Below are 13,955 nucleotides of genomic sequence, written 5' to 3'. Positions count from 1 at the left end.
AGCAACCCAAAATCTTGCAATCACCATGTCAAACCTCCAAAATGTCCACCCCCAGAACACAAGCCATAATAGTCTTAATAGAGGGTGCTGGAAAGTATCCATTTCTAGGCCCAGGGCATGCCTTTTGTTATTACACCAATATTTGTTTAGTGCTTGCTATGTAATAGGCACTTTTAGGTGCCAAGTTTATAGCAGCCAACATAACAGACAAAATATCTGTCCTCATTGTGTTTATGTTCCAGGGAGTGTAAATGTTCTCTTTAAAAATTCCCTTTAACTTTTTGTAATATCCTTTATATAGTTCATTAGTAAAAAAGCTTTGTGCTGGGTCTACAAACCAATGCTAATCCATTAATGATGCTGAACTGGACTCTGGGGGTATTGTGAAAAAAAAAATAGACATGTTTCTGTTCTCAGTGAACTCATAGTTGGACATACTTCTCACCTCTGTCAAAAAATTTAGCACTGAGAATTAGGAGCTTTGGGATGCAATCCGGGTAGCCATTTGATCATTTTCTATTTAGATCCCTTATAAGCAGTGCAAACAGTGCCTACGCCCCTCAGCCTTGACAATTATAAGAACTGTTCCTATACAGAGAGAAAATAAGAGTGTGTAGGCTAAAGGAAAGGAAACAAAATCACAGCTCAACAGAGCACAAACATGTGAATTGACTGGGTACATGCAAGGCCAACAAGAACATTAAGTCCCTCTTAGGAGGAGGAGCCTTTTAAGAATGCAGTTTCTGGTCATCCTATACCAAAGGATACAAGTCATTTACATAATAGGAAAGCCTCAGGAGGACAGTAGAGCTATTTAATTTGGTTAGGCTAATAGTTTTCCATCCATTTGCAGTCTAACCGAACCTCTCTCCCTGCCTCTTAAAGAGGAACGCATTGGCTTGGTGCCACAGGGCACATAAAACATGTGCAGTCTTCTTGGAGTGTTAATTCTACTCAACCATTTGGAGGAAAAAAGTTAATTAATTTACTGATAAATAATGTAATGCATTATCTTCCATTAAAACCAATTCAGGCCAGGCATGGTGTCTTATGCCTGCAATCCCAGCCCTTTGGGAGGCCAAGGAAGGTGGATCACTTGAGTTCAGGAGTTGGAGACCAGCCTGGCTAACATGGCAGCACCCCGTCTCTACTAAAAATACAAAAATTAGCCAGGTGTGGTGGCAGGCACCAGTAAACCCAGCTGCTCGGGAAGCTGACACACGAGAATCACTTGAACCCAGGAGGTGAAGGTTGCAGTGAGCCAATATCGCACCACTGCACTCCAACCTGGGCAACAGAATGAGACTATATCAGAAAAAAAAAAAAAAAAGTAAAAATTAAAAAAAAAAAATCAATGCAGCTTATATTAGGTAATAGAATGCAAAATTTGCATACACTTTTAGGATAAAGCATAAGAACTAAACAGTGCTGGAGCCAAGGTCTGAGGGATTAAGCCCCACCCCCATATTTTCCATCAGCTCCCTGTAAAGCCAACATAATACATATAATATGTATATATGTATGTGTGTGTGTATATATATATATATTTTTTTTTTTTTTGAGACAGGGTCTCACTCTGTCACCCAGGCTGGAGTACAGTGGTGCAATCTCGCCTCACTGCAACTCCTGCCTCACAGGCTCAAGTGATCCTGTCACCTCAACCACCTGAGTAGCTGGGACCACAGACATGTACCACCATGCCTGGCCAATGTTTTTGTATTTTTGGTAGAGACAAGGTTTCGCCATGTTGCCCAGGCTGGTCTTGAACTCCTGAGTTCAGGCAATCTGCCTTCCTCCACCTCCCAGAGTGCTGGGATTATAGGCATGAGCCACCACGCCTGGCCAATAATATTTTTTGATGTGGATAATTCTTTCTCAATTTTGTATAAAATGTAAATCCCCCAGCAGCATGTCTTCCAACCACATTGCCACTTGGATATCCCTTCTTTTTAGAAAATCTGGAGCCACTGCTAGATGCAAGAAAATTCTGGGCCATTTCAGGCTCTGACACCTCAAATCCTGACACTCAGCCCTGGGGCCTGTGCTCACTCCTGCTGCATTTATGAATACTCTCATGGAAAAGTTTAGCTGAATGCTTTTTTTAAGGTCGGTCAAGAGAAATTTTTTTCAATGCTGCCTCTTAGTCCTTAGTACTGAGATTGAGCATTGACCATCCTGATCCACATCCCCTTCTCCCAGTCTCGGAATGTTAGGTAGCAGGCAGAGCAGCTTATGTTCTTTGTGCTTGTGTTCCTGACACAGGATCTGGACCAGGTACAGCTCCATCTGGAAGAAGTGAGGTTCTTTGACGTGTTTGGCTTCAGTGAAACAGCAGGAGCATGGCAATGCTTCATGTGCAACAACCCCGAAAAAGCAACTGGTGAGAGAGCCCTACCTGCTGATAAGAACCATTTGTGCCCCACTTTACAGGGATCTGTCAGCTCCATTGTTCTAGGTGGCTTTCCTCTTACATAAACATCCCCAGTGGTAATAATGCCCAGAGTCATGTCCCTGCTTTGTGCTGAGAAAGGCATCTCACCAAAGTGGTCGTAGGATAAAAGGAAAACTTTGGGAGGCAGAGAAGCAATCCCTCACCTATATGTGGTTATCAAGGAAGCAGTATCAGTCATTTTGCCCTAAAAGTATTCATTTCATCCAGATGACCCTGAGAGTTAGAGAGAAAAAAGTGTTCTGTCAAGCTGTGTTCCTTGAGGAAATGAGACCACACTAAATGAGTGAATCAGCACACAGACCACGTTTTCTCATTTAATCCCTAACACTGTTGCTTGATGATTAAACTGTGTAAAAAGTAAAACATTAAAATAGTAAGAAATTGTCTGAGAAATAACTTCATAGCTGGTTATTCATTTTCCACTTCCTTTCTGCTGCTCAAGGTATTTGGTCTACTGACCTTGCCTAAAAATAATTGTTAGCAAATACAAGTCATGCCCTATGCTAAACGTATCAGATACCTTATCTCATTTAATCAGTCCTTGCAATACTCTTATGAGGAAAATACTGATATTATCTCTGCTTTACTGATGAGGAAACTGAGGCACAGAGAGGTGTGGTAACTGCCCAAGGTCATGAAGATTAATTAACAGCAGCAGAATTTGAATGCGGCCTGACTCTAGAACCCATGCTCTTAACCATTTCACCATTCTGCCTCCGGGTTACACTTGGCTCAATCCAACCAGTGGAAACAGGTTGCTAATAAGCCTATGTCCAAAAAGTTATGCTGTCATTGGAAGTGAAATATTTCATCACTAGTGTGCCCTTTGAGAGAGAGAGCTCTCAGTGCTGACACAGCTCAGAAACTGCATTTTGGACGACAAGAGCGGTGTTAAAAAGACTGTTGAACACAAAGCCACTTTGTAGATGAGCCATCCTCTAGACAGCCATTGATTATACCACCTGTACCTGGTCCTTTAATTTTAGGATTTTATGCATCTTCAAGATTACCCATTGTGGCAAGTCTGTCCTCTTGTTAACTGCCAGGATGTTGAGGCTGAATCAAAAAAGTATGTTTATTTGGCCAGATGGAGATGTGTAGGGCTCTCAGAGAAGTACCAATTAAAATGTATTACCCCACGGAAAAGATGCGGATGGCAGAAGCTGGCAGTTAGGACGCCAGGCTTTGTGAAGCACAGATTGTTGGCTGATTACAGAGTCTGGATTGAGCCAACGCCAGAGTGAACACCCCAATTTTTTAAAAGTTAATTCAAACAAATAAGGAATTGGGGAATTGACTGTCTCCATTATAAAACTTTCCAATTAGACCTTATTTTATATATGAAAAAGACAGAGCATAAAAGAAACCTTATTTGAGAGCTAGTAAAATAAGGTACTTACCTTAGGTAGCTCTGAGAGGCCCTGAAGAGTTGTCACTCCGAGTAAGCTGAGTTCTTAGTTCAATAAATATTTAATCATATCTGGCCAAGGGAGGCCTCAGAAAAGGGGCTGGAAAGTTAAAAACACAAAGTGTTCCTTTAATATATGTTTTCTCAAATTCACTGCCATGCTCTTGAAATGAACGTTCTGCACATTCACTCTTTCTTATTTGTGTTCCTCATAGTGAAATATGGACTGAGAACATATAGCAATAAAAATTCAAACAAGGCCAAATATTTTATAGCACAACATATTGAATCAAAATGTTTGGCCCTGAAAACTTCAGTGGGTTTGGATTTCTTTGCTCATTTCCTTTTGCTACATGAAAGAGGATTTGAGTTTGAGAAAAGTCCTATTTTAAACTGTTTTTCTTTTTCCACCAAAACCCTTGACTCCCTGGATAGTTTATATAGGTTGTTGATTTCATCTTCTTTTTTATATAAGCACTTAAATTATATATTTAATCTAAGTGAAAGGTCTAACATAATACTGTTGCCAAATATATTTCTCATGGAGACGGTATTTGCATTCAAGTTCTGCTTAAATTCAAAGTTTAAAGATGAGACATAGCAACAAATACTTTATTGGTCATGCACAGCTAGCGTATTACTTGCATCCAATTTTTCATTTATGCAATGCATGTTTGTTGCATTAGTTGAGTGTCTTCTACAGGCTGACCCTTGGGATAGAAATATGAATAAGGTACAATGTCTCTGCTCTAAAAGAAATTCATAATCCAGTTAGGGCCAAAAGGTGTATTCAAAAAAAACTAGCATTCTTCTTTTATGCTTTTAGCATGCTATATTTGTTGAGTGAGTGAATGAATGAATGAATAATATTTTTAAAAGGCAATGTCAAATATTCCTTGAATGTTAAAATGTAATGTTTTAAGATTGTGATTATATGCTAACAATATCAAATTCATCACTATACCATACCCAATGCATTCTGAACCTGGTAAATGGAGATTGGGGCTGTTTCTCCCTAAGAGAAGTCGCCACTTGTAAAGCCTTGATCCACTTACCTGCCTGTCTTAGCACCTAGAATGTACTATGCCCTACTGAGTACTATGTACTGGTCTGGGTTTCATCAACACCCACACAGGGGCCAGATGCCCTATCAGCCTCAGGGAGAAGGGGTCCAAAAGAAGTAGAACTGAAGTCCAGAACAAAAGGCCAAAGAAACTGGGTTTTTTATATTTTTTTAAAGAATTGACAAATGATACAATAATTGTTTTCAAGTATTCACGTTTCAATATTTTTTAATGCTGTCCAGCATCTCCATAAATGAGGAACAAAACATGAGGCAATTAGAGAATTTCAGTTAGACATTAGGAAAGACATCAAGAAATATATAATACTTCTTAGTAGTGTGTAGACTCAGCCAGAGAAATCCTTCAGAAATTGACAGTATCTCAGCTTACTGACATGGTCAACTCACATACATTCCCGTCTTCGAGTAAAAGTCTCATCACCATCCTCCCACCAACTTCACCATCAACACACAGAAATTCACAAGAGTTTAATATCTGGTGATCAATAAAATATTTTTATCCAACAAAGTACAGATAGTCAGAGGAAAGTAAATGCTAAACTAATGTAGAGGCCCTGACATGATGATCATTGTTAGCATTCATCATTCTAATGATATGCTAAGTTTGCATGCATTTTTCTCATTTTCTTACCATCACTGACTTCATTTTACAGATCAGAAAACTGAAACACAGAGAGATTAAGTAATTTTCCCCAGGTCACACAGCTTCTCAGTGATGGAACCAGTATTTTAATCCAGACAGGACAATTCCAGAACCTGATTTTTCAACCTATAGGGAAAATTCAAGTTAAGGACACAAAATATTGGAAATTCCAAGAGCAATCATTCAGTAATGTTATAATATATTATACAGACCCAGAGACAAGTTTAATTTTTTAGAAGTGACCTACTTCCTTGATGACTTACTCTACTTAAAGAAGAACAGAGACTTTGGTATGATAATGTGTGAGAAATTATTACTTGCAGGAATTGATTACAATAGAATCTATTTCCTATTCTTCCAACTGCTGAATCAGTTTCTGATAATCATTTTATAAAAGTTCAGAGTGGAAGATTAGAAAATCTCTGAAATAACTCAATAATCCTCAGAGACTTGCCTGGTGGTGTTTATTGCAGATCTCGTTATTCCACATGAATGAGAGAATGGAGATTGAGCAAGTAGATTGAACAGAACAGAACTTATTTCTGGAAAACCAAGCTAATCTTCTTTATCAGTTGCCCTTGTGTCTTGGAATTGCACAATGTATGTTGACAGTAAGAGTTAGTCAGCTGGTCTGTCCTGGAACATCTGGCTTTCTCTTCAGTCACATTTTTTTAAAGTAGGAGGAAGAACTGGGTCATGACTTTCACTCATTTCGCGAGACACATGGGATGCCTTTGTTCTTACACCCTACAAAAAACAGCTTAGAGTTTTGGCACTCCTGTCCTCCTTGATAAATCTAAGCAGTCCCATGTGATTAGTCTCTTAGTCACTAGACATTTAGAGTTTGAATGTGATCGTCAGTAGAAGGTCTTCTTGGGTCCAAAAAGAAAATGGAACAATTTTTTCAAACAACTTTCTATCGTGATTCATCTTTAGAACTTGATTTCAAATAGTTGTGTTATAAGAACATACTGTCAAGCTGAGTGCAGGGGCACGTGCCTGTCACATCCCAGCTACTCAGGAGAGAGTGGTGGGAGGATTGCCTAAGGCCAGGAGTTTGAAGCTGTAGTGCACCATGATCAAGCCCGCGAATAGCCAATGCACTCCAGCCTGGCCAACATAGCTAAGACCCTGTCTCTAAATCTAAACTAACTAAATAAATACAAATTTTAAAAAAGAATGTGCTATTTATTGTATTATATTATATTATTAATACATGGGCAAGCCGGGCGCGGTGGCTCACGCCTGTAATGCCAGCACTTTGGGAGGCCGAGGTGGGCAGATCACAAGGTCAGGAGATCGAGACCACGGTGAAACCCCGTTTCTACTAAAAATACAAAAAATTAGCCGGGCGCGGTGGCGGGCGCCTGTAGTCCCAGCTACTCAGGAGGCTGAGGCAGGAGAATGGTGTGAACCCGGGAGGCGGAGCTTGCAGTGAGCCGAGATTGCACCACTGCACTCCAGCCTGGGCGACAGAGCGAGACTCTGTCTCAAAAAAAAAAAAAAAAAATACATGGGCAAATAGAGATGGTTTCAAAATGCCTTCTCTGTCAGGAGAGTTTTTTCAGACAGCCAAAAGAACTGTTACAGCAGTTGTGTCTGCTTTGAGGGGCACCCTTCATGTGAGCTAGATGATTTTTTCCACTCTAGATGCCAAGGTGAAAATGAACTAAATGACGTCTGAGAGGACCTAGCCCATAAGGCCACCAATAGCCTTGTGAGTCTATGAATATGAAGCTTTTCCATTAAATTTCAATGTCAACTTTCATAGAACTTTAAAAGTAATAAAAGAAAACTCAATTTTGGCCAGGCGCAGTGGCTCATGCCTGTAATCCCAGCACTTTGGGAGGCCGAAGCGGGCAGATCACAAGGTCAGGAAATCGAGACCATCCTGGCCAACATGGTGAAACCCCGTCTCTACTAAAAATACAAAAATTAGCTGGACGTGGTGGCATGTGCCTGTAATCCCAGCTATTCTGGAGGCTGAGTCAGGAGAATCACTTGAATCCGGGAGTTAGAAGTTGCAGTGAGCCAAGATCGCGCCACTGCACTCCAGCCTGGTGGCAGAGCGAGACTCATCTCAAAAAAAAAAAAAAGAAAAGAAAACTCAATTTTGATGTATGTGGTGGCTAGCATTGTAGTATGATGTCTTTTCTCCTATCACATGTGTTAGAGCACTATCCTATGTGCTAAGTGTTGGTAGAGCACCCAAAACAACAGAATGCTTTTTATACAATAACTTCACATTTTCACATTTATAGACTGGGACTACTGAGTATATATTGATTGTGTAAAATTGAACCTGAGCTTTTTGTTCAGAGCTACTTTGCAATACTCAATGACAAAATAAAAACACAGTTGCAAACAGATAATTTATTATCCTGAAATCTTCCTTTTCTCCCTTTCCCCATCTTCCATCTTCCTATTTTATGCCTCTGTGGCATGAACATTCTTCTCTCCCTCTTAAACCACTCCACACACTCTCATTTTTCTCTCCCTCGTTCTCTTTCTCTGTCTCTCTCACTCACACACACACACGCACACATATGCACACGCACCTACATACCACCCCTAAGTAGAATTAATTTCTCTCCCTCTGTCCTTTCCATCCTCTGCCCACACTTCTGTATTGAACTTGGCATGTGGCCATCAGTCTTTCCCTCTGGACAGTAAACTACAAGAAGAGCCATGGATTATGCCTCATCTTTGTACGTCTTAACCAGTGCCTGGTACATTATATTGTTTAATAAGTGTTTGGCAAATAGATGAGTGATTGAGCAATTCATTAATCACTTAAGTGACAGAATACCCATGGGAAAAAACTGAATTTGTTTTGAAATGCAACTTGAAAATCTAACTTTTAAAAATCTAACTCTTTCTCAAAATTAAAAACAACTAACTGAACTGAAACCTGGAAATAGCATCTCTTGGAAAATTAGCTTTTCATGAGAAGAAAACATTGCTGTATACAAGGTTTCAACATGTTGTGGAAACTGAATTTTAGTATTATGCTAAAATGTTACAATATAGACATAGGCAAAGAGCTCATAGTAAACATGCTAATAAGTTGTGAATCTTGAAGAGAAACAAGCTAAGATCAGTAACCTAACACCGCTCTGGGATTAACTTCTATTTTTCATCCAGCATCACTTTCCTACTCCTCTGCCTTTCCATATTGGGTCAACAATCTTGTCTTGATATAGAGGAAAAGTGTCAGATAGGCCTTATACTTGCAACAAAGCATCAGTCATTCTGTGATTATCCACTAGCAAATCACTATGCATAGTAATGTGTCCTTTTCCACATAGAGGGCAAGCTGAGTCAAGCCAATATACAGATGAGGAGAAGCTTTGGAGAGGCAGACTAATGTGAGTACATTAGTTTCATCATCATACAAGCATAAGATGACATTGATTTCAAGAGTTTTGCGTAGTTTTTAAAATAAAATATTTGGTATATTTTAAAAGAGCTCTAGCCATCATATTGCAGAGTAATCCTTTTTTTATTGACCTATATAAGTACACTAAGAATGAAATTTGTTTATCAGCCACAAATACACCTAGTTAATAGAAATACCGGTACTATGCTGGTCTTTTTTTTATTTTTGTGAAACAGAGTCTTGCTCTGTCGCCAGGCTGGAGTATCGTGGCACAGTCTCTGCTCACTGCTACCTCTGCCTCCCGGGTTCAAGCGATTCTCCTGTCTCAGCCTCCAGAGTAGCTGAGACTACAGACATGCACCACCATACCCAGCTAATTTTCGTATTTTTAGTAGAGACAAGGTTTCACCATGTTGGTCAGGATGGTCTCAATCTCTTGACCTCGTGATCCACCCACCTCGGCCTCCCAAAGTGCAGGAATTACAGTTGTGAGCCACGGCACCTGGCTGACATACTGGTACTTTTTAGTAGCCACAGAGAATAAAGTCATCAAAGGATGGTCATATTTTGCCTTGGATTTCATCCTTCCCACCTTCTCAGAAACTTCCCAGTATAAATTAGATTAACCTTTTTCTCTTCTCTATTCAATTTTCTCCTTCCAACTGAGTCCCCCCATTGGCTTCTAAATATAATTAAGAAGCTTATCCTCCCCTTTCCCTCCATCTACTGCCTTATCTCTCACTTCCCCTTTAAAGCCAAGAGGTTGTCTATCTCTATCCACTTCCTTGCCTCCTTCCCCTCGTGACTCAACCCTCTCTAACCTTGTTTCTAACTCTATCATCTCTCTCTGTAGTCATTAACAACCTGCAAGTCACCCAAGCACTGCACATGGTTCAGTCTTCATGTTACCTGTCTTATCAATATTCCATTCTGTAAACTAATTCTTCCTTCTTAAAGCATTCTTCTCCTTCAGTTTCTGTGACACAACACTCCTCTAGCTTCCTTCCTACTCTCTGGACAGTCCTTCTTATCCTACCTTTCTTTACCCAGCTAGTCATTGTTGGAGTAACCCTCTTACTACAGTAATCACCTCTATGCAACAACTTCCAGATATATATATATATATATATATATATGCGGTCCTGGGCTGGCCTCTCCTCTGAACTCTGGATTTACATTGCCTACCACCTACTTTACTGCTTCTAAGGCACCCCAAAATCAGTTATTTTATTTTGTTTTATTTTTTAAGATAGGGTCTTGCTATGTTGCCCAGACTGCTCTCAAACTCCTGGGCTCAAGCAATCATCCCACCTCAGACTCCAGAATAGCTGAGATTACAAGCATGCACCACTGTGCACAGTGTCAGTTCATTTAAATTAAAACTCATGATTGTCTCTTTGCTTCCCCCAAACACTTACTCTTCTTCCAGCATTCCTTAGCTCAGTGAATGCAGCATCACTCAATCTATTGTACCAACCAGAGACCCACTCACTGCCTTCTCCACCACCCCCATCCAATCTATCACCACAATATTGAGGATTTTACTTTCTCAATTGCTCTCAAATCTGTCCATTTCTCTTCATAGCACTAGTGCAAGCTGCCATCACCCTTTACCTACAATAATGGCCATAGCATCCTCACTGAACTACTCTGAACCCTTCCAATCTCCCTCCCACGATGCAGCCAGAGTGAACTCTTCAAAGCACAAATCTGTTGTGCCACTCCTTGCATGAAATCTTATGTAGCTTCCCATAGCTCTTACTTTAAAGACCAAACTTCATAACACACCCTTCACGGTCTCACATGGAATGGTCTCTCCCAGCTTCTCCAGCTTCATCCTGTCCCATATTCCCTCTGCTCTCTTTGCTTTGCCTAGAAGAACCCTCTTAAATTTTCCCAGACCCGCTGTACTTCCTGCCACAATGCTTTTATATGTGCTTTCTCTTCTACCAAGAATTCCCTTTCTCCCCTCTTCACTTAGTTAAACTAGAGCTTAGCCTTCTTACTACAAATCAAATTCACAGCTTCAGTATTGGAAGCCTTTTGTAACCCCCCGATGCATACTGAGCCCCTCAAAGCACCTCAAGCTTCTTCTCCATAACATTGGTTACAGCTGTTGTCTTGTTCTTTTATGTGTGACTTTTAGATCAATGTCTCCTTTCTCCAGTAAATAGTAAGTTCTATGAAGTGGACTCTCCTCATCCATCTATCCTCAGCCCCTAGCACACAACAGATGCTCAATAAATATGTACCAATAAATGAATGGCGAAAGTTAGTGTCTTCTCAGAAAATTTTCAGTAATAATTTTTTTCTCAGTCAAGTGATGACAAAAAACAGATAAATGAATTAACAGTGACTTATTTCACAGGAAAAAGGTAGATATTCATATGATGACATTTACAGCATCTCTTTTGTGCCAAATATATTCTTTATATAAGTGGTCTCTTCTTAAATAAGTTCTTTTCAAAAGTACCATAATAAACAGATCATGTTAATAGAATGTGTGATATATTCATATATATGTGTATTAAAGATATACATACACATGGATATGTACACATATATGTGTATATATGTGTGTGTGTTTCATATATAACATACAGCATGTGATGGTGTTTATGTAACTGCTAAAGCTTCCAGTGCAGACATTATAGACATCTATTCATTGTCAAAACGTTTGAGGCCAAGTGCTGAACCACGACAGATGGAACTCCCGTTTAAAAATTCCATGAAAGGGCTGGGCGCGGTGGCTCACGCCTGTAATCCCAGCACTTTGGGAGGCCGAGGCGGGTGGATCATGAGGTCAGGAGATCGAGACTATCCTGGCTATGAAACCCTGTTTCTATTAAAAATATGAAAAATTAGCCGGGCATGGTGGTGGGCGCCTGTAGTCCCAACTACTCGGGAGGCCGAGGCAGGAGAATGGTGTGAACCAGGGAGGTGGAGTTTGCAGTGAGCCGAGATCACCCGGCTGCACTCCAGCCTTGGTGACAGAGTGAGACTCCATCTCAAAAAATAATAATAAAATAAAATAAAAATAAAAAATAAAAAAATAAAAATTCCATGAAAGCAGTTTAACACCTTAAAATGTTCCAGAATACAAGAATTCACAGGCAGGTGGGACAATGGTTACAATGTGCTCGAATGGTACAACCCAAACAAGTTGGCCCTCCTTATCACAGAGGGGCACAAGCTTGTCAGATGTATTTTTTCCATCCCCAGGCAAACTCTACAATGTCCAGGCAGTATGGGAAAGTGCTCAGTGTTTAAAACTAAAGTCCTAAGGCCAGATCCCATCAATAATATCTATCCACGCAATCTTATTAATGAGACTCAGTAGGACCAACATGGGATATGTGTGAAACCCTTTCTTATTAAAAGTTAATCCTACAATTAAACAATGATCAGCCAGGCACAGTGGCTCACACCTGTAATCCCAGCATTTTGGGAGGCCCAGGTGGGTGGATGGCTTGATCCCAGGAGTTGGAGATCAGCCTGAGCAACATGACGTAACCCCGTCTCTACAAAAAATACAAAAATTAGCCTGTGGTGGCACATGCCTGTAGTCCCAGCTACTTGCAGGGCTGAGACAAGAGAATCATTTGAATCTGGGAACCAGATGTTGCAGTGAGCTGAGATCATGCCACTGCATTCCCACCTGGGTGACAGAGTAAGATCCTGTCTCAAAAAAAAAAAAAAAAAAAATTGTCTTCTTCATTGCCACTCTCCTGATCTTTTCCTATTGGTCTCTGTCAGTCATGGCACAGCAGTCCTGGGCAAATCTTCTTTGATAAGTTTCTCATAAAGACATGTACTGCTCAGAACTACTAAACAGGTTACCATCTTGGAAAGTGCCCTTAGAATTTTTGTTTCACTATTAACACAATAAATAGCAAAATTCCACAAACACTAATTCTGAATATTTTTTCTGTAACCCTATTGATTGAAACCAAGAACATGAATCTAAACTTATACTGCCATTCTTGTCTTTAATTTTATTATAAGTTCATCATTTTCTCCCTACGATTGGTTTTGCAGTTTTACTCTTTCGTATATCATATAACCTATTACTGTCATCTACCATAAAGATACTAATTATTTCCTATAAGTTTTTGAGCAACCTAAGAATCACCTGTGGACCTTGTTTAACATGTAAGGCTTCTCACCCTATCCCAAAATTTTGATTCGGTGGGTTTAGGGTGGTTCCTGGAAATGTGCATTTTAACAAGCCGGCAGATAATTCTGATATAGGTGGTTCTTACAACACAGTTCAGGAAACATAGCCGTAAACACTTACAACACCGTGTTTCTGAAGCTTTTTTGCATCAGTACATCAGTAATTGGTCAGAGAAGCATATGTTTTGATGAGTATGAAATTACTTAGAAAGGAAGCCATTCAGTCACACGTGGCAGTGCCCTCAAAGGGCTGCTGTCAAACTTAGTTTGTCTGTCCAATTTTGGTCCCCACAGTATTGTGTAGGATGTTACAAAATCAGTGAGGATCATGCCTCCTGGTTTATTCACTGCCAGTAGAGAAATATTGCACTCTCAAACGCTGCCTGGAGATTCATAAGAAACATGCCATTTGTTATGATGCTTAGCAATTTCAAAAACCACAGACACTCAGTCTACTAAATGTGGCTCCTACGACCCCTTCATTTAATGCTTCTAGCCCTCTTTATGCATATCCTCCGGAATTATAGTTTGCTTTTTTAGAACTGACACACACACCAAAGAAAAAAAATCAGTAAAACCATGGAAGAAGATTGAAGTAAATTTGAAACTTCAAATACACACAAAGAAATTCCCCGTAGACTGTATGGGAGTCATAATTCCCAGAAGCAGTGTTTTCAAGGAGGATAAAATGACATACTATATTTTTTCTCAGTTCTTACTTAAAAACTAAGAATTTGGGGTTAATTTATATGTCAATATCTATATATCTATATATTGATGTTTATATATGTCAATCATTACATATATATTTTT

At 39.8% G+C, this 13,955-nt stretch overlaps 1 protein-coding gene across 6 annotated transcripts in view; it reads left to right on the top strand.

The window, feature by feature from the left end:
- The window catches only part of VEPH1 (ventricular zone expressed PH domain containing 1), a 247,970-nt gene that overhangs the window by 209,040 nt on the left and 24,975 nt on the right, over window positions 1-13,955 (top strand). For all 6 annotated transcript variants that reach the window (XM_050779846.1, XM_050779843.1, XM_050779847.1 and 3 more), the window contains one exon: window positions 2,263-2,380. In XM_050779846.1, the coding sequence (XP_050635803.1) occupies window positions 2,263-2,380 (118 nt within the window). The remainder of the gene's footprint in view (window positions 1-2,262; window positions 2,381-13,955) is intronic.

The sequence above is a fragment of the Macaca thibetana genome, chromosome 2 (genome assembly GCF_024542745.1).
Source record: "Macaca thibetana thibetana isolate TM-01 chromosome 2, ASM2454274v1, whole genome shotgun sequence".
Lineage (NCBI taxonomy): Eukaryota > Metazoa > Chordata > Mammalia > Primates > Cercopithecidae > Macaca > Macaca thibetana.
The sequence above is the reverse complement of the archived record's forward strand: the minus strand, read 5'-3'. Positions and strand labels throughout refer to the sequence as shown.